At 48.9% G+C, this 22,500-nt stretch overlaps 1 protein-coding gene across 4 annotated transcripts in view; it reads left to right on the top strand.

Moving 5' to 3' along the window:
* The window catches only part of LOC109873431 (drebrin-like), a 116,220-nt gene that overhangs the window by 69,387 nt on the left and 24,333 nt on the right, over positions 1–22,500 (top strand). For 2 of the 4 annotated variants that reach the window (XM_031808499.1, XM_031808501.1), the window contains exons 2-4: positions 14,074–14,130; positions 15,875–15,987; positions 21,221–21,295. In XM_031808499.1, coding sequence (XP_031664359.1) covers positions 14,074–14,130; positions 15,875–15,987; positions 21,221–21,295 — 245 coding nt within the window. Of the gene's footprint in view, positions 1–14,073; positions 14,131–15,874; positions 15,988–21,220; positions 21,311–22,500 lie in introns of all 4 variants that reach the window. The other 2 variants (XM_020465082.2, XM_031808500.1) reach the window with 1 other exon arrangement.

The raw sequence follows: 22,500 nt of genomic DNA, 5'->3' as shown, positions 1-22,500 counted from the left end.
CAGTGAGCAAGGTTTTACTGCCCAACAAGAAAACTATGTAGGTAGAAGGGGAGAGAGAGAAAGAACTTGTGTGTGTATATGTAGAGAATATACTTCAGTGTGTCTGTTTGCATACTCATGCATGTACAGTTCTGTATATCTGTGTATTTTGTAAGGGTTGTGTTTGTGTATGTATGCACTACATTCTGTTTGTTTTGTGTGCAGGTTCTTTAGACAGTTTACCACTATGGCACAGTTCAGAGACTGACACAGCACATTTGCATTAGTGTGGAATTGATTTCCATTTGGCCTCTGATGTGTAGAATAGAGAGAGGGGCTCTTTCTGTCAGGGATCCTGGGCTCTCCCTCGTTCCCTTGCTTTCTCTCTCCTTCTCTTCCTCTCTCACTCTCTCACTCTCTTTTGCTTTCTCTCTCTCTCTTTCTCCATCCTTAAACCCTGTATTTCTTTCCTCCCCCTCTCTCTCTCTCTCTCTCCCTCCCTCTCTCTCTCTCTCTCTCTCTCTCTCTCTCCCTCCCTCTTCTTTTCCCCCCTCTTCCTCGCTCCCTCCCTCTCTCTTTCCCTCTACTCCCTGTCTGTCTGTAGGATCAGCAGTTCGTGGAGGTTTGAAAAATGAATGAAGTGAATTAGTGGTTTGGGGGCCATGATGGAGGAAAACAGGGGTTGTTTTCACCACCTACATCACAACAGAGTTAGGTTTTGGAATGTGGTGAACCACCATCACGTCAGGGGCTCTTTGGGAAATGTCTTTGTCATCCTTGACAGCTGCCCACAGTGAGGCCACTGCCTCAATCCCCAAGCCCTCATTTCAATGTCATTGAGATGTATCTCACACACACACACACGCACGCACGCACGCACACACACACACACACACACACACGCACGCACGCACGCACGCACGCACGCACGCACGCACGCACGCACGCACGCACGCACGCACGCACACACACACACACACACACACACACACACACACACACACACACACACACACACACACACACACACACACACACACACACACACAGCAGGGTCCAGGATATTGTCAAGATCTCTGCAGGAGAGAAGGGATTTTAAGAAAGACAAGAGGAGGGCCAGAATGGAGAGAAATTTAGAAAATTGTTTCGTATAAAAATGACAAGTACAGGGTGAGAAGAGAATATAGCCCTAGGTCTCAGTAGTCCCATGTTGGTTGTATCTGACTTCAGTACTCAGTAGAGGTCGATTTTTCAACGCCGATACCGATTATTGGAGGACCCCCCAAAAAAAGCAGATACCGATTAATTAGCCGATTTTTTTATTTTATTTGTAATAATGACAATTACAACAATACTGAATGAACACTTATTTTAACTTAATATAATACATCAATAAAATCAATTTACCCTCAAATAAATAATGAAACATGTTCAATTTGGTTTAAATAATGCAAAAACAAAGTGTTGGAGAAGAAAGTAAAAGTGCAATATGTGCCATGTAAGAAAGCTAACTTTTAAGTTCCTTACTCAGAACATGAGAACATATGAAAGCTGGTGGTTCCTTTTAACATGAGTCTTCAATATTCCCAGGTAAGACGTTTTAGATTGTAGTTATTATAGGAATTATAGGACTATTTCTCTCTGTACAATTTGTATTTCATATACCTTTGACTATTGGATGTTCTTATAGGCACTTTAGTATTGCCAGTGTAACAGTATAGCTTCCGTCCCTCTCCTCGCCCCCTATCTGGGCTCGAACCAGGAACACATCGAGAACAGCCACCCTCGAAGTAGCGTTACCCATGCAGAGCAAGGGGAACAACTACTCCAAGTCTCAGAGCGAGTGACGTTTGAAACGCTATTAGCGTGCACCCCACTAGCTAGCTAGCCATTTCACATTGGTTACACGAGCCTAATCTCGGGAGTTGATAGGCTTGAAGTCACAAACAGCGCAATGCTTGAAGCTTTGCGAAGAGCTGCTGGCAATACGCACCAAAGTGCTGTTTGAATGAATGCTTACGAGACAGCTGGTTCCTACCCTCTCTCATTCAGACGGCTCTATTTAATCATAGACTTAGTTATATCATAATAACACACAGAAATACGAGCATTAGGTCATTAATATGGTTGAATCTGGAAACTATCATTTCGAAAGCAAAACTTTTATTATTTCAGTGAAATACGGAACCGTTCCGTATTTTATCTAACGGGTGGCACCATAAGTCTAAATATTGCTGTTACAACCTTCAATGTTATGTCATAATTATGTAAAATTCTGGCAAATTAGTTCGCAATGAGCCAGGTGGCCCAAACTGTTGCATATACCCTGACTCTGCGTGCAATGAACGCAAGAGAAGTGACACAATTTCACCTGATTAATATTGCCTGGTAACCTTTCTTTTAGCTAAAAATGCAGGTTTAAAAATATATACTTCTGTGTATTGATTTTTAGAAAGGCTTGGATGTTTATGGTTAGGGACACGTTGGAGCAACGACAGTCCTTTTTCGCAAACTTTTCCTCCCTATATTAAATAACACTAACACTTGCCCTAATCTCCCCTTTGCCTCAGGAAGATTCAACATACAGTTGAAGTTGGAAGTTTACATACACCTTAGCCAAATACATTTAAACTCAGTTTTTCACAATTCCTGACATTTAATCCTAGTAAAAATGCCCTGTCTTTGTCAGTTAGGATCACCAGTTTATTTTAAGAATGTGAAATGTCAGAATAATAGTAGAGAGAAGGATTTCTTTCAGCTTTTATTTCTTTCATCACATTCCCAGTGGGTCAGAAGATTACATACACTCAATTAGTATTTGGTAGCATTGCCTTTAAATTGTTTAACTTGGGTCAAAAGTTTTGGGTAACCTTCTACAAGCTTCCCACAATAAGTTGGGTGAATTTTGGCCCATTCCTCCTGACAGAGTTGGTGTAATTGAGTCAGGTTTGTAGGTCTCCTTGCTCGCACACGCTTTTTCAGTTCTGCCCACAAATTTTCTATAGGATTGAGGTCAGGGATTTGTTATGGCCACTCCAATACCTTGACTTTGTTGTCCTTAAGCCATTTTGCCACAACTTTGGAAGTATGCTTGGGGTCATTGTCCATTTGGGAGATGTTGCTTCAATATATCCACATAGTTGTCCTTCCTCTTGATGTCGTCTATTTGTGAAGTGCACCAGTCCCTCCTGCAGCAAAGCACCCCCACAACATGATGCTGCCACTCCCGTGCTTCACGATTGGGATGGTGTTCTTCAGCTTGCAAGCCTCCCCCTGTTTCCTCCAAACATAACGATGGGCATTATGGCCAAACAGTTCTATTTCTGTTTCATCAGACCTCTCAGGACATTTCTCCAAAAAGTATGATCTTTGTCCCCATGTGCAGTTGCAAACCAGTTTGTCTTTTTTATGGCAGTTTTGGAGCAGTGGCTTCTTCCTTGCTTAGTGGCCTTTCAGGTTATGTCGATATAGGACTCGTTTTACTGTGGATATAGATACTTTTGTACCTGTTTCCTCCAGCATCTTCACAAGGTCCTTTGCTGTTGTTCTGGGATTGATTTGCACTTTTCGCACCAAAGTACATTCATCTCTAGGAGACAGAATGCATCTCCTTCCTGAGCGGTATGACAGCTGCGTGGTCCCATGGTGTTTATACTTGCATGTTATTGTTTGTACAGATGAACATGGTACCTTCAGGCATTTGGAAATTGCTTCCAAGGATGAACCAGACTTGTGGAGGTCTACAATTTTTTACTGAGGTATTGGCTGATTTTCCCATTATGTCAAGCAAAGAGGCATTGGGTTTGAAGGTAGGCCTTGAAATACATCCACAGCTACACCTCCAATTGACTCAAATGATGTCAATTAGCCTATCAGAAGCTTCTAAAGCCATGACATTATTTTCTGGAATTTCCCAAGCTGTTTAAAGGCTCAGTCAACATAGTGTATGTAAACTTCTGACCCACTGGAATTGTGATACAGTGAATTCTAAGTGAAATAATCTGTCTGTAAACAATTGTTGGAAAAATTACTTGTGTCATGCACAAAGTAGATGTCCTAACCGACTTGCCAAAACTATAGTTTGTTAACAAGAAATTTGTGGAGTGGTTGAAAAATGAGTTTTAATGACTCCAACCTAAGTGTATGTAAACTTCCGACTTCAACTGTAAATGTAAAGCCCTCCCATAGAGACCCACTCACTGTGATTGACAGCTGAGGTGCCCCTGGGGTCAACCTGTTAATACACGCAATCAGAGTTCCAATCTCAAAATTCCTCCCCATCCATAAGGATATGAACTCGCTGAGCCAGTGCTAGTCAGCCACACAGTTAGAACTCCTCCACCTATATGACCCATCTTCTGACCCATCTGTCACCAATGGGAGTGTCGTGACTATCATTCATGTGTTTGACTGTTATTTTATCAAATAATTACATACCACGTTCAATCATTACGTGATTAAATTAATCATATAACAATTAATTAAATAGTAATCTGGGTCACCACGGGAAAAGTTATTTAACGAGTTACTATCTCCCGACTAAACTCTAAAGATAGAAATATCTCTTACATCAGTCACAGTCAATTCATTCATTCTTTTTTACCTTATCAGTCTCATTCTGAATATCGCAAAACTCTTGGATATCTGCACAAACCCTAGAATAAATGATGAATCACCGATATACAAATTGGCTTAATTATTTATTTACTAACTAACTAAATATTCACACAGAATTACATAAACACACAAACAGGATAGTTTACACATTGATTACGACACAATGCAATGAAAAGTCCCTAGTGGACTAAACCGATATGATGGCCTGAACACAAAATGGCGGATTCAAAAGAGAGGGAAAGGTAGAGCCAAAGGAATTCCACTATCGTACACACAGCTGATAACTATGCTCATGGAAATGCGATTACTTTGCACATGAACGGCCGCTCATTCGAAAAAATTGCAGTGCGCATATTTACGTCCGGTTCAACACCGTCCGCCTGCTTGGTGTAATATGTTAATGCACTCTGGCAAAAGTGGCATCCCATGACACCAACATAAAGTCTCTGCTTACGTGGGTGTGGTCACTGACTGGTTAAGACGTTATATGAAAAACAATTCTCTCATTTAGAAGGCTAACATCACATTACGTCTTTTCACAAATAGTTTCATATTTAATCATATAAGTTCCACAACATTTAAATGTGAATCTGATAACTGGGACGTATACATTTGTAGAGGTACAGTTATTTAGTTATACCGTCCTTCATGATATCACAAAACAATAACTGTTGGACACTGTTATTCTTTAAATACCCATGGACTATTCCCAATGTTTGGATTATAGAAATATTGTTTCATTATCCAGCCTTTTGATGTTGGAGTTTAGACGGGAGGAATCTCCTTGTAACACAATGTTTCTTTCCCCTCCATCCTGCAGAGCCATAAAGCAGAGTTTCTACAAGGTATTTAGGACCGTCATAAAACGGCCAACTTCACCCCTCTCCCCCTCTGTGGGAGAGAGAGGGCGCTGTAGAGCGGGCCCACTGTAACCTGATACTTCGGATCAGGAGAGTCATGACAGGAGGTGCATGTATTTGGGCTGAGCCACCCGACCTCGTTTTGGGAAAAACAACCTGGCACACTATTGCTTTGTGTGTGTGTGTGTGTGTGTGTGTGGACATTAGAGCAGCTTTCAACATACGCAACCTTTATTAAAGCAAGATGTGGCGTCTGTATTGGATTATTTTGTCTCTGCCGTCCGCTTCGGGTGGTGTTTAGGAAACGTTGACTCACCTTCCTAGAAGGGAAGCGCTTTGTCATGACAAACAGCCCTGATTGGACACCATGACCCTCCGAGAGCCAATCAGATTAGTTGTTTGTGCTGGGGGCGAGCGTCGGCTTGATCATCGATGACATGGTTCTGAAATGAGTTGCGGGGGGTTTGAATGAAATATATTTGACTGCTGACGGCCTATTGGTCTGTCTTCCTCTCTTCTTCTCCCTTCTGATACCATTGATCTCTCGCTCCATCTCTCCATCTCTCTCTCTCCATCTACAGCACTATTAGCAGAGAGGAGACTGAGAGACACTAATAGGCTATCTGCTATCAGGTTTTCCACAGTGTTTCAGCTCTCTATCTACCCTCTCTATTAGTTTCTAATTTCCTGTCTCTACCCCATCTTCATCATATCCCTTTCTCTGTTTCTATTTCTTGCTCACATTCTCTGCCCCCCCTCCCCCTGGAGTCTTGTTTTCTTGTTTGTAGCCCTCCCCTCTGATATTGAAGTGTAATTGGTCTATAGTGAGGGACTCTCAGTCCCAGCCTGCTCATTCCCTCTTTCCCACCCTGGGAGACAATAGAGGAGGGCCCCAGCACCCTAGCTCTCACTCCCGCACCCCTCTCCCCTGCATTCTCTCACACCCTCACCCCCGCTCCCCTGCATTCTCTCACACCCTCACCCCCGCTCCCCTGCATTCTCTCACACCCTCACCCCCGCTCCCCTGCATTCTCTCACACCCTCACTCCCGCTCCCCTGCATTCTCTCACCCCCGCTCCCCTGCATTCTCTCACACCCTCACCCTCGCTCCCCTGCATTCTCTCACCCACGCTCCCCTGCATTCTCTCACACCCTCACCCCCGCTCCCCTGCATTCTCTCACACCCTCACCCCCGCTCCCCTGCATTCTCTCACCCCCGATCCCCTGCATTCTCTCACCCCCACTCCCCTGCATTCTCTCACACCCTCACCCCCGCTCCCCTGCATTCTCTCACACCCTCACCCCCGCTCCCCTGCATTCTCTCACACCCTCACTCCCGCTCCCCTGCATTCTCTCACACCCTCACCCCCGCTCCCCTGCATTCTCTCACACCCTCACCCCCACTCCCCTGCATTCTCTCACCCCCGCTCCCCTGCATTCTCTCACACCCTCACTCCCGCTCCCCTGCATTCTCTCACCCCCACTCCCCTGCATTCTCTCACACCCTCACCCCCGCTCCCCTGCATTCTCTCACACCCTCACCCCCGCTCCCCTGCATTCTCTCACCCCCGCTCCCCTGCATTCTCTCACCCCCGCTCCCCTGCATTCTCTCACCCCCGCTCCCCTGCATTCTCTCACCCCCACTCCCCTGCATTCTCTCACACCCTCACCCCCGCTCCCCTGCATTCTCTCACACCCACTCCCCTGCATTCTCTCACACCCTCACCCCCACTCCCCTGCATTCTCTCACACCCTCACTCCCGCTCCCCTGCATTCTCTCACCCCCACTCCCGCTCCCCTGCATTCTCTCACACCCTCACTCCCGCTCCCCTGCATTCTCTCACACCCTCACCCCCGCTCCCCTGCATTCTCTCACCCCCGCTCCCCTGCATTCTCTCACACTCTCACTCCCTCACCCCCGCTCCCCTGCATTCTCTCACTCCCTCACTCCAGCTCCCATGCGTTCTCTCACTCCCTCACTCCAGCTCCCATGCATTCTCTCACTCCCTCACTCCGGCTCCCATGCGTTCTCTCACTCCCTCACTCCAGCTCCCATGCGTTCTCTCACTCCCTCACTCCAGCTCCCATGCGTTCTCTCACTCCCTCACCCCAGCTCCCATGCGTTCTCTCACTCCCTCACTCCAGCTCCCATGCGTTCTCTCACTCCCTCACTCCAGCTCCCGTGCGTTTTCTCACCATCACACTCCAGCTCCCATGCGTTCTCTCACTCCCTCACTCCAGCTCCCATGCGTTCTCTCACTCCCTCACTCCAGCTCCCATGAATCCACTCACGTACTTTGACCCCCCCCTCTCTCCCCTTTCCTCTACATCTACTTACCCTTCTCTCTTCACCATCCAAATACCCCCTCAACCCACCCCCCTCTCTCATTTGGACACCCTTCTGAACCCCTCCCTCCTATTCACCCCTCCCCCACATGTCGCTCTCTCCATCTCTCTCCCCCTCAGCAGTAGCTCCATGCCTGCTGTATGCATGCATTCTCTCACACCCTCACCCCCGCTCCCCTGCATTCTCTCACACCCTCACTCCCGCTCCCCTGCATTCTCTCACACCCTCACCCCCGCTCCCCTGCATTCTCTCACCCCCACTCCCCTGCATTCTCTCACCCCCACTCCCCTGCATTCTCTCACCCCCACTCCCCTGCATTCTCTCACCCCCGCTCCCCTGCATTCTCTCACCCCCACTCCCCTGCATTCTCTCACACCCTCACTCCCGCTCCCCTGCATTCTCTCACACCCTCACCCCCGCTCCCCTGCATTCTCTCACCCCCGCTCCCCTGCATTCTCTCACACCCTCACCTCCGCTCCCCTGCATTCTCTCACACTCTCACTCCCTCACCCCCACTCCCCTGCATTCTCTCACTCCCTCACTCCAGCTCCCATGCGTTCTCTCACTCCCTCACTCCAGCTCCCATGCATTCTCTCACTCCCTCACTCCAGCTCCCATGCGTTCTCTCACTCCCTCACTCCAGCTCCCATGCATTCTCTCACTCCCTCACTCCAGCTCCCATGCGTTCTCTCACTCCCTCACTCCAGCTCCCATGAATCCACTCACGTACTTTGACCCCCCCTCTCTCCCCTTTCCTCTACATCTACTTACCCTTCTCTCTTCACCATCCAAATACCCCCTCAACCCACCCCCCTCTCTCATTTGGACACCCTTCTGAACCCCTCCCTCCTATTCACCCCTCCCCCACATGTCGCTCTCTCCATCTCTCTCCCCCTCAGCAGTAGCTCCATGCCTGCTGTATGCCATGCAGTCTGTCTCTCTCTCTCTCTCTCTCTCTCTCTCTCTCTCTCTCTCTCTCTCTCTCCAGGCCCAGTGACATAGGCTCCACAGAGCAGAGCTGTTTCTAGGTCATGCCAGTCTTTTATGAATAATAAAAGGAGTCTGCTTTAAAGGGAATTATTTATAGTTCTACACGTGAACTAGCTCACACATTCTCTCTCTCGGTTTCTCTACCTCCAATTTCTGTCTCTTTCTTTCGCTCTCTCTCTCTCCATGTCTACCCTTCTCTTTCACCCCTATCTTTCTCTTTCTTCCTCCCCACACACTCTCTCTCTCTCTCTCTCTCTCTCTCTCTCTCTCTGACTCTTACCCTCTCTCTCTCTCTCTCTCTCTCTCTCTCTCTCTCTCCCCTTATCTCTCTTATTTTCTCTCTCTCTCCATTGTCACCCTGCATCCCAGTCTTTTCTCAGCTCATTGGCCCTGGTGTGTCCCAGACAGACTGTAGATGAGCTACTGGGTGTGGTGGGCTGGGGAGGGTTAGGCCAGCCAGAGAGAGGCCTGCTTAAAAATATCCCTGCTCTGCCATAGCTGCCTTCTGGGGACGGAAATTAATACAAAGTAAGGAGACGGAAGGGTGGCTTGAATACAACAGGCTTTAAGTGATCATTAAACAGTACCTGTATGGCTTCAATAATGTAAGAGGGAAAAGTGTAGGGGGAGGAAGTTAAATCTCAGTAAGACAAAAATAATGGTGTTCCAAAAAAGGTCCAGTCGCCAGGACCACAAATACAAATTCCATCTCGACACCGTTGCCCTAGAGCACACAAAAAACTATACGTCTCAGCCTAAACATCAGCGCCACAGGTAACTTCCACAAAGCTTTGAACGAGCTAAGAGACAAGGCAAGAAGGGCCTTCTAGGCAATCAAAAGGAACAGAAAATTCGACATACAAATTAGCATCTGGCTAAAAATACTTGAATCAGTTATAGAATCCATTGCCCTTTATGGTTGTGAGGTCAGGGGTCCGCTCACCAACCAAGATTTCACAAAATGGGACAAACAGAAAATTGAGACTGCATGCAGAATTCTGCAAAAATATCCTCCGTGTACAACGTAGAAGACCAAATAATGCATGCAGAGCAGAATTAGGCCGATACCCACTAATGATCAAAATACAGAAAAGAGCCGTTAAATTCTACAACCACCAAAAAGGAAGTGATTCCCAAACCTTCCATAACAAAGCCATCACCTACAGAGAGATGAACCTGGAGAAGAGTCCCCTAAGCAAGCTGGTCCTGGGCCTCTGTTCACAAACACAAACACACCCCACAGAGCCCCAGGACAGCAGCATAATTAGACCCAACCAAATCATGAGAAACAAAAAGATAATTACTTGACACATTGGAAAGAATTAACAAAAAAACAGAGCAAACTAGAATGCTATTTGGCCCTAAACAGAGTACACAGCGGCAGAATACCTGACCACTGTGACTGATCCTACACAGAGAGTACACAGCGGCAGAATACCTGACCACTGTGACTGGCCCTAAACAGAGAGTACACAGCGGCAGAATACCTGACAACTGTGACTGACCCAAACTTAAGGAAAGCTTTGACTATGTACAGACTCAGTGAGCATAGCCTTGTAGGCAGACCTGAGAAAGGCCGTTGTAGGCAGACATAGCTCTCAAGAGAAGACAGGCTATGTGCACACTGCCCACAAAATGAGGTGGAAACTGAGCCGCACTTCCTAACCTCCTGTCCAATGTATGACCATATTAGAGACACATATTTCCCTCAGATTACACAAATCCACAAAGAATTCGAAAACAAACCCGATTTTGATAACCTCCCATATCTACTGGGTGAAATACCACAGTGTGCCATCACAGCAGCAAGATTTGTGACCTATTGCCACAAGAAAGGGGCAACCAGAAGAACAAACACCATTGTAAATACAATTCATATTTATTTTATTTATTTTCCCTTTTGTACTTTAAATATTTGCAAATCGTTACAACACTGTATATAGACATACAGTATATCACAAAAGTGAGTACACCCCTCACATTTTTGTAAATATTTGAGTATATCTTTTCATGTGACAACACTGAAGAAATGACACTTTGCTACAAAGTAAAGTAGTGAGTGTACAGCTTGTATAACAGTGTAAATTGGCTGTCCCCTCAAAATAACTCAACACACAGCCATTAATATCTAAACCGCTTGGCAACAAAAGTAAGTACACCCCTAAGTGAAAATGTCCAAATTGGGCCCAAAGTGTCAATATTTTGTGTGGCCACCATCATTTTCCAGCACTGCCTTAACCCTCTTGGGCATGGAGTTCACCAGAGCTTCACAGGTTGCCACTGGAGTCCTCTTCCACTCCTCCATGACAACATCACGGAGCTGGTGGATGTTAGAGACCTTGCACTCCTCCACCTTCCGTTTGAGGATGCCCCACAGATGCTCAATAGGGTTTAGGTCTGGAGACATGCCTGGCCAGTCCATCACCTTTACCCTCAGCTTCTTTAGCAAGGCAGTGGTCGTCTTGGAGGTGTGTTTGGGGTCGTATTCATGTTGGAATACTGCCATGTGGCCCAGTCTCCGAAGGGAGGGCATCATGCTCTGCTTCAGTATGTCACAGTACATGTTGGCATTTATGGTTCCCTCAATGAACTGTAGCTCCCCAGTGCCGGCAGCACTCATGCAGCCCCAGACCATGACACTCCCACCACCATACTTGACTGTAGGCAAGACACACTTGTCTTTGTACTCCTCACCTGGTTGCCGCCACACACGCTTGACACCATCTGAAACAAATAAGTTTCTTGGTCTCATCAGACCACAGGACATGGTTCCAGTAATCCATGTCCTTAGTCTGCTTGTCTTCAGCAAACTGTTTGCGGGTTTTCTTGTGCATCATCTTTAGAAGAGGCTTCCTTCTGGGACGACAGCCATGCAGACCAATTTGATGCAGTGTACAGCGTATGGTCTGAGCTCTGACAGGCTGACCCCCCCACCCCTTCAACCTCTGCAGCAATGCTGGCAGCACTCATAAGTCTATTTCCCAAAGACAACCTCTGGATATGACGCTGAGCACGTGCACTCAACTTCTTTGGTCGACCATGGTGAGGCCTGTTCTGAGTGGAACCTGTCCAGTTAAACCGCTGTATGGTCTTGGCCACCGTGCTGCAGCTCAGTTTCAGGGTCTTGGCAATCTTCTTATAGCCCAGGCCATCTTTATGTAGAGCAACAATTCTTTTTTTCAGATCCTCAGAGAGTTCTTTGCCATGAGGTGCCATGTTGAACTTCCAGTGACCAGTCAGTATGAGGGAGTGTGAGAGCGATGACACCAAATTTAACACACCTGCTCCCCATTCACACCTGAGACCTTGTAACACTAACAAGTCACATGACACCGGGGAGGGGAAATGGCTAATTGGGCCCAATTTGGACATTTTCACCTAGGGGTGTACTCACTTTTGTTGCCAGCGGTTTAGACATTAATGGCTGTGTGTTGAGTTATTTTGAGGGGACAGCAAATGTACACTGTTATACAAGCTGTACACTCACTACTTTACATTGTAGCAAAGTGTCATTTCTTCAGTGTTGTCACATGAAAAGATATACTCAAATATTTACAAAAATGTGAGGGGTGTACTCACTTTTGTGATATACTGTAATATGAATTTGAAATGTTTTTATTCTTTTGGAACTTCTGTATGTGTAATGTTTACTGTTCATTTTTGTTGTTTTGCACTTTATATATTCACTTTGTATGTTGTCTACCTCACTTGCTTTGGCAATGTTAACACATGTTTCCCATGCCAATAAAGCCCTTGAATTGAATTGAATTGAATTGAGAGAGAGAGAGAGAGAGAAAGGACAGCCGGTCTGAGAGACAGGACCATTAAGGCCTTGCAGACCTATACGCTTGGAGACCGAGGGAGAGAGGGAAGGAGGGAAGGAGGGAGAGAGGGAAGGAGGGAGTTAGAGAAGGAGGGAGTGAGAGGGAAGGAGGGAGTGAGATGGAAGGAGGGAGAGAGAGGGAAGGAGGGAGAGAGAGGGAAGGAGGGAGAGAGGGAAGGAGGGAGAGAGGGAATGAGGGAGTGAGAGGGAAGGAGGGAGAGAGGGAAGGAGAGAGTGAGAGGGAAGGAGGGAGTGAGAGGGAAGGAGGGAGAGAGAGGGAAGGAGGGAGTGAGAGGGAAGGAGGGAGAGAGGGAAGGAGGGAGGGAGTGAGAGGGAAGGAGGGAGTAAGAGGGAAGGAGGGAGTGAGAGAAGGAGGGAGTGAGAGGGAAGGAGGAGTGAGATGGAAGGAGGGAGGAGAGAGGAAGAGGGAGAGAGGGAAGGAGGGAGTGAGAGGGAAGGAGAGTGTGAGAAGGAAGGAGGGAATGAGAGGGAAGGAGGGAGAGAGAGGGAAGGAGGGAGTGAGAGGAAGGAGATTGGAGACAGAAAGGGATGAGGGGATGAAGAGAAACAGAGAGGGATTGAGCCAGTCCTTCTGATAGAAGCCTCATGGCTGGCTGAACAGACACTACAGTACATTATAGAGGAAGGTCAACCAGAGTCATCTGGAAATGTAGGATGTCTGTTACTGCCTTGCTGGCATACAGTAATCCCACTCTCCTTCATTCACCCCTTGCCTGTGTGTGTACGTGTGTACGTGTGTGTATTATTACTAGAGTGCTGGTATGCGATGGTCCCGCTATAATCCAGGTGGAAGAGAGACTGTATTCCCACAGTCATTAATGAAACATGTTTATAATCTGTTTATTGTCTCACATGTGCGTGCGCACATATCTACCCACACACACACATCTCTATATCTCTCTCTGTCTCTCTCTCTCTCTGTCTCTCTGTGTGTAGAATTCTGGGTAATAGAGTCTCACTGCATTGCTCTATTCAGATAATAATTATATGTCTCTATCTCCTCTCATTGTCTTCAGAATGGGAACAATAATACCGGCAGTTTAGCCTGAGTACCTTTCTATCTAATGCCGTAAAACCAGCAGAATTCATTGAAATTAGATTTTTTTCTAAAGCTAGTTAATCGCTCCAGGCATTACCTTCTTACACAGCTAAGTGAAAAGATGATGCCATTCTCTCTCCTATCCACTCCTCAGGACTAACAGCACCTGTGAACTGGTGTGTAGAGAATTGGCCTTGAGTGGAGCGTGTTCCAGCCTGCACCCTCTCCCTCTTCTTCCCCTTGCTCATATAGTTACCACTGTATGAATGTAAAATAGAATCATACTGGAGAAAGTTCTGGTGAAAGACAGTATGGCTGTTATGCTTGGATGCTGTGTTGTTCTGGAGTCTAAATGTCTGACGGTCTCTCTCTCTCTCTCTGTGTTTCTCTCATGCAGGGCCTTGTTCTCATATGAGGGCAAACAGCAATGATTTGACTCTGGCATCATCAGGAGGTAAGAAAACTCCACCATGAGATCTGAAGATGATTGATGGTTGTTCTGGTTTATTTGTTTCCACTGTACTCTCTGTGCCTCTTGCATTGATAACATGTATTGAGATGAGGGTAAAGAGCCTGCAACTGACTAATAATAAACTGTTTGTCTGGAGGGGAAATGTGTCAGTAGAGGGCATACTCACTAGCTTTGATGCCTCCATTGAAGGTGACAGCCAGCCATTGTTGTCGGTGTTAACAATCACATGAAAAGGAAATCATGTTTAGTTGAGGTGCTAACTATTCCATTAGGAAGGCATAATCATTATTACGTTATTGTACATTTGACATTTTAGTCATTAAGTCATTTACATGAGCAATTTGTTTTTTTTTACCTAGTCGGCTCGAGGATTTAAACCAGTGATCTATCGGTTGCTGATCCGACCCTCTAAACGGCTACGCAAAGTTGATTATTATGCCTGTTAATAACAGTGATCCATATCTCATAGCAGTGTATGCTGCTCCTCACACTGCTCTGTTAATCATGTCTGGGAGACCAGCTTGGCCTGGTCTTGTGAGATCCACTATTAGTGGAGGGTTGGAACCTGGGAAAGCTCTGGGATACACAGCATCCCACACACGAAGCATGATTTATTGCCATGCCTATGATTGTGGTGAGGCAGACCTATCAGTCATCCTATTGGTGTAGAGTAGGTGGAGTGGACGGGCTGGACCAGTGAGACCTGACTCTGATTGGACAGATGGGGTTTGGAGTGTGTTTGTGAGTGTGTGATGGCATTGGTGTCAGCTCTGTTCACTTCCGTTGGAGCAGTCAGTTGTGAGTGTGGGCGTCTGTCTCAGGGCTCATCATGACCCTGTTTAGGACGCAAGTCTGTGTTTATGTGTCTGCACTCTAATCTCCATCCTACTTGACCCAACCACAGTCAGTGGTCTCTCCATCTCAATACATTTACCATCGAAGAGATTTCAATGTTTCAACAGCTCATTGTTACAGTTCACAACAGCTCATTGGAAGTTGCCTATTTTCATTGGACGTACGCCTGCAATGCTACCAGACTGAAGCTCTCCTCAGTGTAAAGTCATGAAGGAAATGCATCGGCCCACCAACCAGCCAGAACTATCAATATCAAGCTATTGAATGATTATATTGGATGGTAACGGTAAGGATCATATAGGGCAGAGAGCTACCTATGGGGCGGCAGGGTAGCCTAGTGGTTAGTGCGTTTGGGCTAGTAACCGGAAGGTTTCAAGTTCAAATCCCCCGAGTTGACAAGGTACAAATCTGTCGTTCTGCCCCTGAACAGGCAGTTAACCCACTGTTCCTAGGCCGACATTGAAAATAAGAATTTGTTCTTAACTGACTTGCCTAGTTAAATAAAGGTCAAATAAATAAATGGTGAGAAGTGAAATAGAAAGTGAGGTATCATACAACCTGGCTGGTTCCACCAGGCTAGTTTGTACCTGGAACAGAATACCGTAGGAGCATTAAACTGTGAGTCGCTGAAGAGTACTGGGCCACATAATGTGGAGGAGGATATAGATTGTGTCAGTGTGGAACGGTCAGATCAGCCTTGAGAGTGGTAGTGATGTGTTTTTCTGTAAACACTACCTCTCATTCTTCTCATCAGTTTTTTCTCCCTCCTCCCTATTCCACCCCTCCTCGTCTTCCTCCTACTCTCCTTACCCTTCCTACTCTCCTTACCTCCTCTCTCTCCCCCTCTTCTCCTCCTCCCCTCCTCCTCTAGCTGGAGGTCTACCAGAGATCACAGTGACCTTCGATAATGGCCGGGTCATGTACGGCTTCTGCAGCCTGAAGGAGCCCACGGCCGCACTGCCACGCTACGTCCTCATCAACTGGGTGAGACTGTGTGAGTGTGTGTGTGTGTGTGTGGTGTGTCTGTGCGTGTGTGTGTTAGTACAGTAGACTGTTAGTACATTCTATAAATGTGTGTGTATAGTACATGTGTAACTAGATCTGTATGCCTCTATAGGTAAACTGTATGTGTGTGTCCATTCAGCCCTCCCTCTCTCATGTCAGTGTGTCCATTCAGCCCTCCCTCCCTCATGTCAGTGTGTCCATTCAGCCCTCCCTCCCTCATGTCAGTGGTGTCCATTCAGCCCTCCCTCCCTCATGTCAGTGTGTGTCCACTCAGCCCTCCCTTCCTCATGTCAGTGTGTGTCCACTCAGCCCTCCCCTCCCTCATGTCAGTGTGTGTCCATTCAGCCCTCCCTCCCTCATGTCAGTGTGTGTCCATTCAGCCCTCCCTCCTCATGTCAGTGTGTGTCCACTCAGCCCTCCCTCCCTCCCTCATGTCAGTGTGAGTCCATTCAGCCCTCCCTCCCTCCTCATGTCAGTGTGTGTCCATTCAGCCCTCCCTCCCTCCCTCATGTCAGTGTCCATTCAGCCCTTCCCTCCTCCCTCATGTCAGTAGTGTCCATTCAGCCCTCCCTCCCTCATGTCAGTGTGTTGTCCACATCAGCCCTCCCTCCCTCTCTCATGTCAGTGTGTCCATTCAGCCCTCCCTCCCTCCCTCATGTCAGTGTGTGTCCACTCAGCCCTCCCTCCCTCATGTCAGTGTGTGTCCATTCAGCCGTCCCTCCCTCATGTCAGTGTGTGTCCATTCAGCCCTCCCTCCCTCCCTCATGTCAGTGTGTGTCCACTCAGCCCTCCCTCCCTCATGTCAGTGTGTGTCCACTCAGCCCTCCCTCCCTCCCTCCCTCATGTCAGTGTGTGTCCACTCAGCCCTCCCTCCCTCCCTCCCTCATGTCAGTGTGTGTCCACTCAGCCCTCCCTCCCCCTCATGTCAGTGTGTGTCCATTCAGCCCTCCCCTCCCTCCCTCATGTCAGTGTGTGTCCATTCAGCCCCTCCCTCCCTCCCTCATGTCAGTGTGTGTCCATTCAGCCCTCCCTCCCTCCCTCATGTCAGTGTGTGTCCACTCAGCCCTCCCTCCCTCCCTCCCTCCCCTCCCTCCCTCCCTCCCTCCCTCCCTCCCTCCCTCCCTCCCTCCCTCCCTCCCTCCCTCATGTCAGTGTGTGTCCACTCAGCCCTCCCTCCTCCCTCATTCAGTGTGTGTCCATTCAGCCCTCCCTCCCTCATGTCAGTGTGTGTCCATTCAGCCCTCCCTCCCTCATGTCAGTGTGTGTCCACTCAGTCCTCCCTCCCTCCCTCATGTCAGTGTGTGTCCACTCACCCTCCCTCCCTCATGTCAGTGTTGTGGTCCACTCAGCCCTCCCTCCCTCATGTCAGTGTGTGTCCACTCAGCCCTCCCTCCCTCCCTCATGTCAGTGTGTGTCCATTCAGCCCTCCCTCCCTCCCTCATGTCAGTGTGTGTCCACTCAAGCCCTCCCTCCCTCATGTCAGTGTGTGTCCATTCAGCCCTCCCTCCCTCATGTCAGTGTGTGTCCACTCAGCCCTCCCTCCCTCATGTCAGTGTGTGTCCATTCAGCCCTCCCTCCCTCATGTCAGTGTGTGTCCACTCAGCCCCCCTCCCTCATGTCAGTGTGTGTCCACTCAGCCCTCCCTCCCTCCCTCATGTCAGTGTGTGTCCATTCAGGCCCTCCCTCCCTCCCCTCATGTCAGTGTGTGTCCACTCAGCCCTCCCTCCCTCATGTCAGTGTGTGTCCATTCAGCCCTCCCTCCCTCATGTCAGTGTGTGTCCACTCAGCCCTCCCTCCTCATGTCAGTGTGTGTCCATTCAGCCCTCCCTCCCTCATGTCAGTGTGTGTCCACTCAGCCTCCCCTCCCTCATGTCAAGTGTGTGTCCACTCAGCCCTCCCTCTCTCCTGTCAGTGTAATCATTCAGCCCTCCCTCCCTCATGTCAGTGTGTGCCACTCAGCCCTCCCGTCCCTCCCCTCATGTCAGTGTGTGTCCACCTCAGCCCTCCCTCCCTCATGTTCAGTGTGTGTCCATTCAGCCCTCCCTCCCTTCATGTCAGTGTGTGTCCACTCAGCCCTCCCTCCCTCATGTCAGTGTGTGTCCATTAAGCCCTCCCTCCCTCCCTCATGTCAGTGTGTGTCCCACTCAGCCCTCCCTCCCTCATGTCAGTGTGTGTCCACTCAGGCCCTCCCTCTCTCCTGTCAGTGTATCCATTCAGCCCTCCCTCCCTCATGTCAGTGTGTGTCCACTCAGCCCTCCCTCCCTCCCTCATGTCAGTGTGTGTCCACTCAGCCCTCCCTCCCTCATGTCAGTGTGTGTCCACTCAGCCCTCCCTCCCTCATGTCAGTGTGTGTCCCTCAGCCCTCCCTCCCTCATAGTCAGTGTTGTGTCCACTCAGGCCCTCCCTCCCTCCCTCATGCCAGTGTGTGTCCACTCAGCCCTCCCTCCCTCATGTCAGTGTGTGTCCACTCAGCCCTCCCTCTCGCCTGTCAGTGTGGTGTCCACTCAGCCCTCCCTCTCTCCTGTCAGTGTGTGTCCACTCAGCCCTCCCTCCTCCCTCCCTCCCTCCCTCCCTCCTCCCTCCCTCCCTCCCTCCCTCCATCCCTCATGTCAGTGTGTGTCCACTCAGCCCTCCCTCCCTCATGTCAGTGTGTGTCCACTCAGCCCTCCCTCATGTCAGTGGTGTGTCCCTCAGCCTCCCTCCCTCATGTCAGTGTGTGTCCACTCAGCCCTCCCTCTCTCCTGTCAGTGTATCCATTCAGCCCTCCCTCCCTCATGTCAGTGTGTGTCCACTCAGCCCCTCCCTCCCTCCCTCATGTCAGTGTGTGTCCATTCAGCCCTCCCCTCCCTCATGTCAGTGTGTGCCCTTCAGCCCTCCCTCCCTCATGTCAGTGTGTGTCCCACTCAGCCCTCCCTCCCTCATGTCAGTGTGTGTCCACTCAGCCCTCCCTCCCTCATGTCAGTGTGTGTCCACTCAGCCCTCCCTCCCTCATGTCAGTGTGTGTCCACTCAGCCCTCCCTCCCTCCCTCATGCCAGTGTGTGTCCACTCAGCCCTCCCTCCCTCATGTCAGTGTGTGTCCACTCAGCCCTCCCTCTCTCCTGTCAGTGTGTGTCCCTCAGCCCTCCCTCTCTCCTGTCAGTGTGTGTCCACTCAGCCCTCCCTCCCTCCCTCCCTCATGTCAGTGTGTGTCCACTCAGCCCTCCCTCCCCTCATGTCAGTGTGTGTCCACTCAGCCCTCCCTCCCTCATGTCAGTGTGTGTCCACTCAGCCCTCCCTCCCTCATGTCAGTGTGTGTCCACTCAGCCCTCCCTCCCTCATGTCAGTGTGTGTCCACTCAGTCCTCCCTCCCTCATGTCAGTGTGTGTCCATTCAGCCTCCCTCCCTCATGTCAGTGTGTGTCCATTCAGCCCTCCCTCCCTCATGTCAGTGTGTGTCCATTCAGCCCTCCCTCCCTCATGTCAGTGTGTGTCCACTCAGCCCTCCCTCCCTCATGTCAGTGTGTGTCCACTTAGCCCTCCCTCCCTCCCTCATGCCAGTGTGTGTCCACTCAGCCCTCCCTCCCTCATGTCAGTGTGTGTCCACTCAGCCCTCCCTCCCTCCCTCATGTCAGTGTGTGTCCATTCAGCCCTCCCTCCCTCATGTCAGTGTGTGTCCATTCAGCCCTCCCTCCCTCATGTCAGTGTGGTGTCCACTCAGCCCCTCCCTCCCTCCCTCATGTCAGTGTGTGTCCACTCAGGCTCCCTCACTCATGTCATTGTGTGTCCACTCAGCCCTCCCTCCCTCATGTCAGTGTGTGTCCACTCAGCCCTCCCTCCCTCATGTCAGTGTGTGTCCATTCAGCCCTCCCTCCCTCATGTCAGTGTGTGTCCACTCAGCCCTCCCTCCCTCATGTCAGTGTGTGTCCATTCAGCCTTCCCTCCCTCATGTCAGTGTGTGTCCACTCACCCTCCCTCTCTCATGTCAGTGTGTGTCCATTCAGCCCTCCCTCCCTCATGTCAGTGTGTGTCCACTCAGCCCTCCCTCTCTCATGTCAGTGTGTGTCCACTCAGCCCTCCCTCTCTCATGTCAGTGTGTGTCCATTCAGCCCTCCCTCCCTCCCTCATGTCAGTGTGTGTCCACTCAGCCCTCCCTCCCTCATGTCAGTGTGTGTCCACTCAGCCCTCCCTCTCTCCTGTCAGTGTGTGTCCACTCAGCCCTCCCTCTCTCCTGTCAGTGTGTGTCCATTCAGCCCAGTGAAACTCAGGCGGTCTGAGACAGTCTATTGGGCTTACTGTGTCTATAGTTGTGACAGGCCCAGACATCCCCTCTGGCGACTGGTCCTCTGTCACAGTTCAGGATGGCTCTAGAGTGAGATTTGGGGTCTCTTGTCCATTATTACAAACCTCCATTTTTGGTGTATTGTATTTCTCAGGCACTGCAGTCACCCATCAACTCCCCTCTCAAAAAGAAAACAGAAAATATAAGTTTCCTGTGGTCCTCATTATAAGTTCTAATGTGATTCAATACAAAAGTTCTCCAGAGATGTGTTTATTAACTAGGAGGAGAATGGCCCTGGAATTGGTGTACCAGTTCAGTAGCCATGTGGTTTTTATGGTTGATTACTATTCACTATTCCTTTAATGTATTCAGTGGCCATTGTGTTGTTTTGAATAGGTCATGGTCATGTAATGCTACCAGGAATGTTCCTGTTGAGACACAATGCTTCATTCACTCATAATTACTACTGTTAAACTGGACACAAAGACAACATTTTGAATAGAATACAAAGAGCACATCCAGTCCTTTCAATGTGGTTACTTTGATTGACGATGATGATGTCGACGGCGATGATGACACTACTACTGTATTCTTGAAGTCGGAAACACACAGTAGCTCTAACCCGGTCTCCTCCCTCCCTCTTCTCTAACTCTCTCTCCCTCTCTCTTCTCCCTCCCTCCACTCCCCCTCTTCTCTAACTCTCTCTCCCTCTCGCCACTCCCTTTCTTCTCTCCCTCTCTCTTCTCCCTCCCTCCACTCCCCTCTCGTCTCCCCCTCTTCTCTCTCTGTCTCCTCTCCCTCCCTCCACTCCCCCTCTCATCTCCCTCTGTCTCCTCTCTCTCCTCCACTCCCCCTCTCCCTCTCTTTCTCCCTCTCCTCTCCCCCTCTCCCTCTCTCCTCTCCCTCCACTCCCTCTCTCCTCTCCCTCTCTCCTCTCCCTCTCTCCTCTCCCAGGTTGGTGAGGATGTGCCTGATGCCAGGAAGTGTCAGTGTGCCAGCCATGTGGCTAACATTGCAGAGTTTTTCCAGGTCAGTCTCACTGAGGTAAACCCAACTGCTACTCTAAGACTTTTGAAACTGTTTATTAAAACTAGCCTGGATGACTAGCTAAATTAAAACATATTTGATGTTGTCTGATGAATGCTACCTGCCCTTCTGGGCCCGTATTTTTTAAGTATCTCAGAGTAAGAGTGCTGATCTCTGATCAGTTCCCCTCTGTCCATTATCTTATTCATTCTGATCTAAAAAGACAAACTGATTCCCTACTCTGAGAGGTTTCATGAATATTGGCCCAGATTGTCATTCAGGGTTTTTCAGTGATTCATCTGGGTGACATGGTGGATCTAGAACCTAGCGTGAAAGACTCAGTATTGTCCTCCACCAGCCAAACCAGAGCAGCATACATAGGGCCATTAGCTTCTCGCTTCCTATTGAGATTCACCTCAGTGGTCTCAAGGGTATAGGAGTGATTCCAATGATCTGCACACAGGGTCCGTAGAGATAGTGTGTGTGTGCATGCCTGCGTACAGTACCTGGCAGTCAGCTGATGATGCACGGTGTCTGTTGTCTGTAGTGTGTCTGTGTCTGTACTGTAGTGTGTCTGTGTGTGTGCATGCATGTGTGTATATGTATGTATGACTAACACAGCACTCTCTATGGTTATTGTGAACAAGGCGCTTGGCTGTAGTTGCAAGCTGAATAACAATCCTCTCTGCCTTTTATCTATGATATCTCCTGAATGTGTGTGTATGTGTGGGGGTGTGTGTGGGGTGTGTGTGTGTGTGTGTGTTTGAGAGAGAGAGAGTTTTTCTCCTGACTGTGAAGGCCATGGAGCTTAAGGAATCTCTAGACAGATTCCTTCAGTCAATTGATGTGAAGTGTCAAGCAACTTCTCCATAACAGCTCTTTTCACTGGCCATTCTGACTGATCTGCTTGCTCACACTGTCGGCTCTGGCCTTGGATTTAATGTGGGGTTAGCTGGTTGAAAATACTCTATCGAGCTGGCAGTTGCAGACACATGTCAGGTCTCTCTCTCTCTCTTTCTCTCTCTTTCTCTCTCTCTTCTCTCTCTCTCTTTATCTTTCTCTCTCCCCCTTTCTCTTTCTCTCTCCCTCTCTTGCTCTCTCTTTCTCTCTCTCTTTCTCGCTTTATTTCTCTCTCTCTCTTTCTCTCTCCCTCTTTCTCTCTCCCTCTTTCTCTCTCTCTTTCTCTCTCTCTCTCTCTCTATATATAT

The sequence above is a fragment of the Oncorhynchus kisutch genome, linkage group LG28 (assembly GCF_002021735.2).
Source record: "Oncorhynchus kisutch isolate 150728-3 linkage group LG28, Okis_V2, whole genome shotgun sequence".
NCBI classification, from domain to species: domain Eukaryota; kingdom Metazoa; phylum Chordata; class Actinopteri; order Salmoniformes; family Salmonidae; genus Oncorhynchus; species Oncorhynchus kisutch.
Note: the sequence above shows the minus strand (reverse complement) of the source record. Positions and strands in the feature narration are given on the sequence as shown.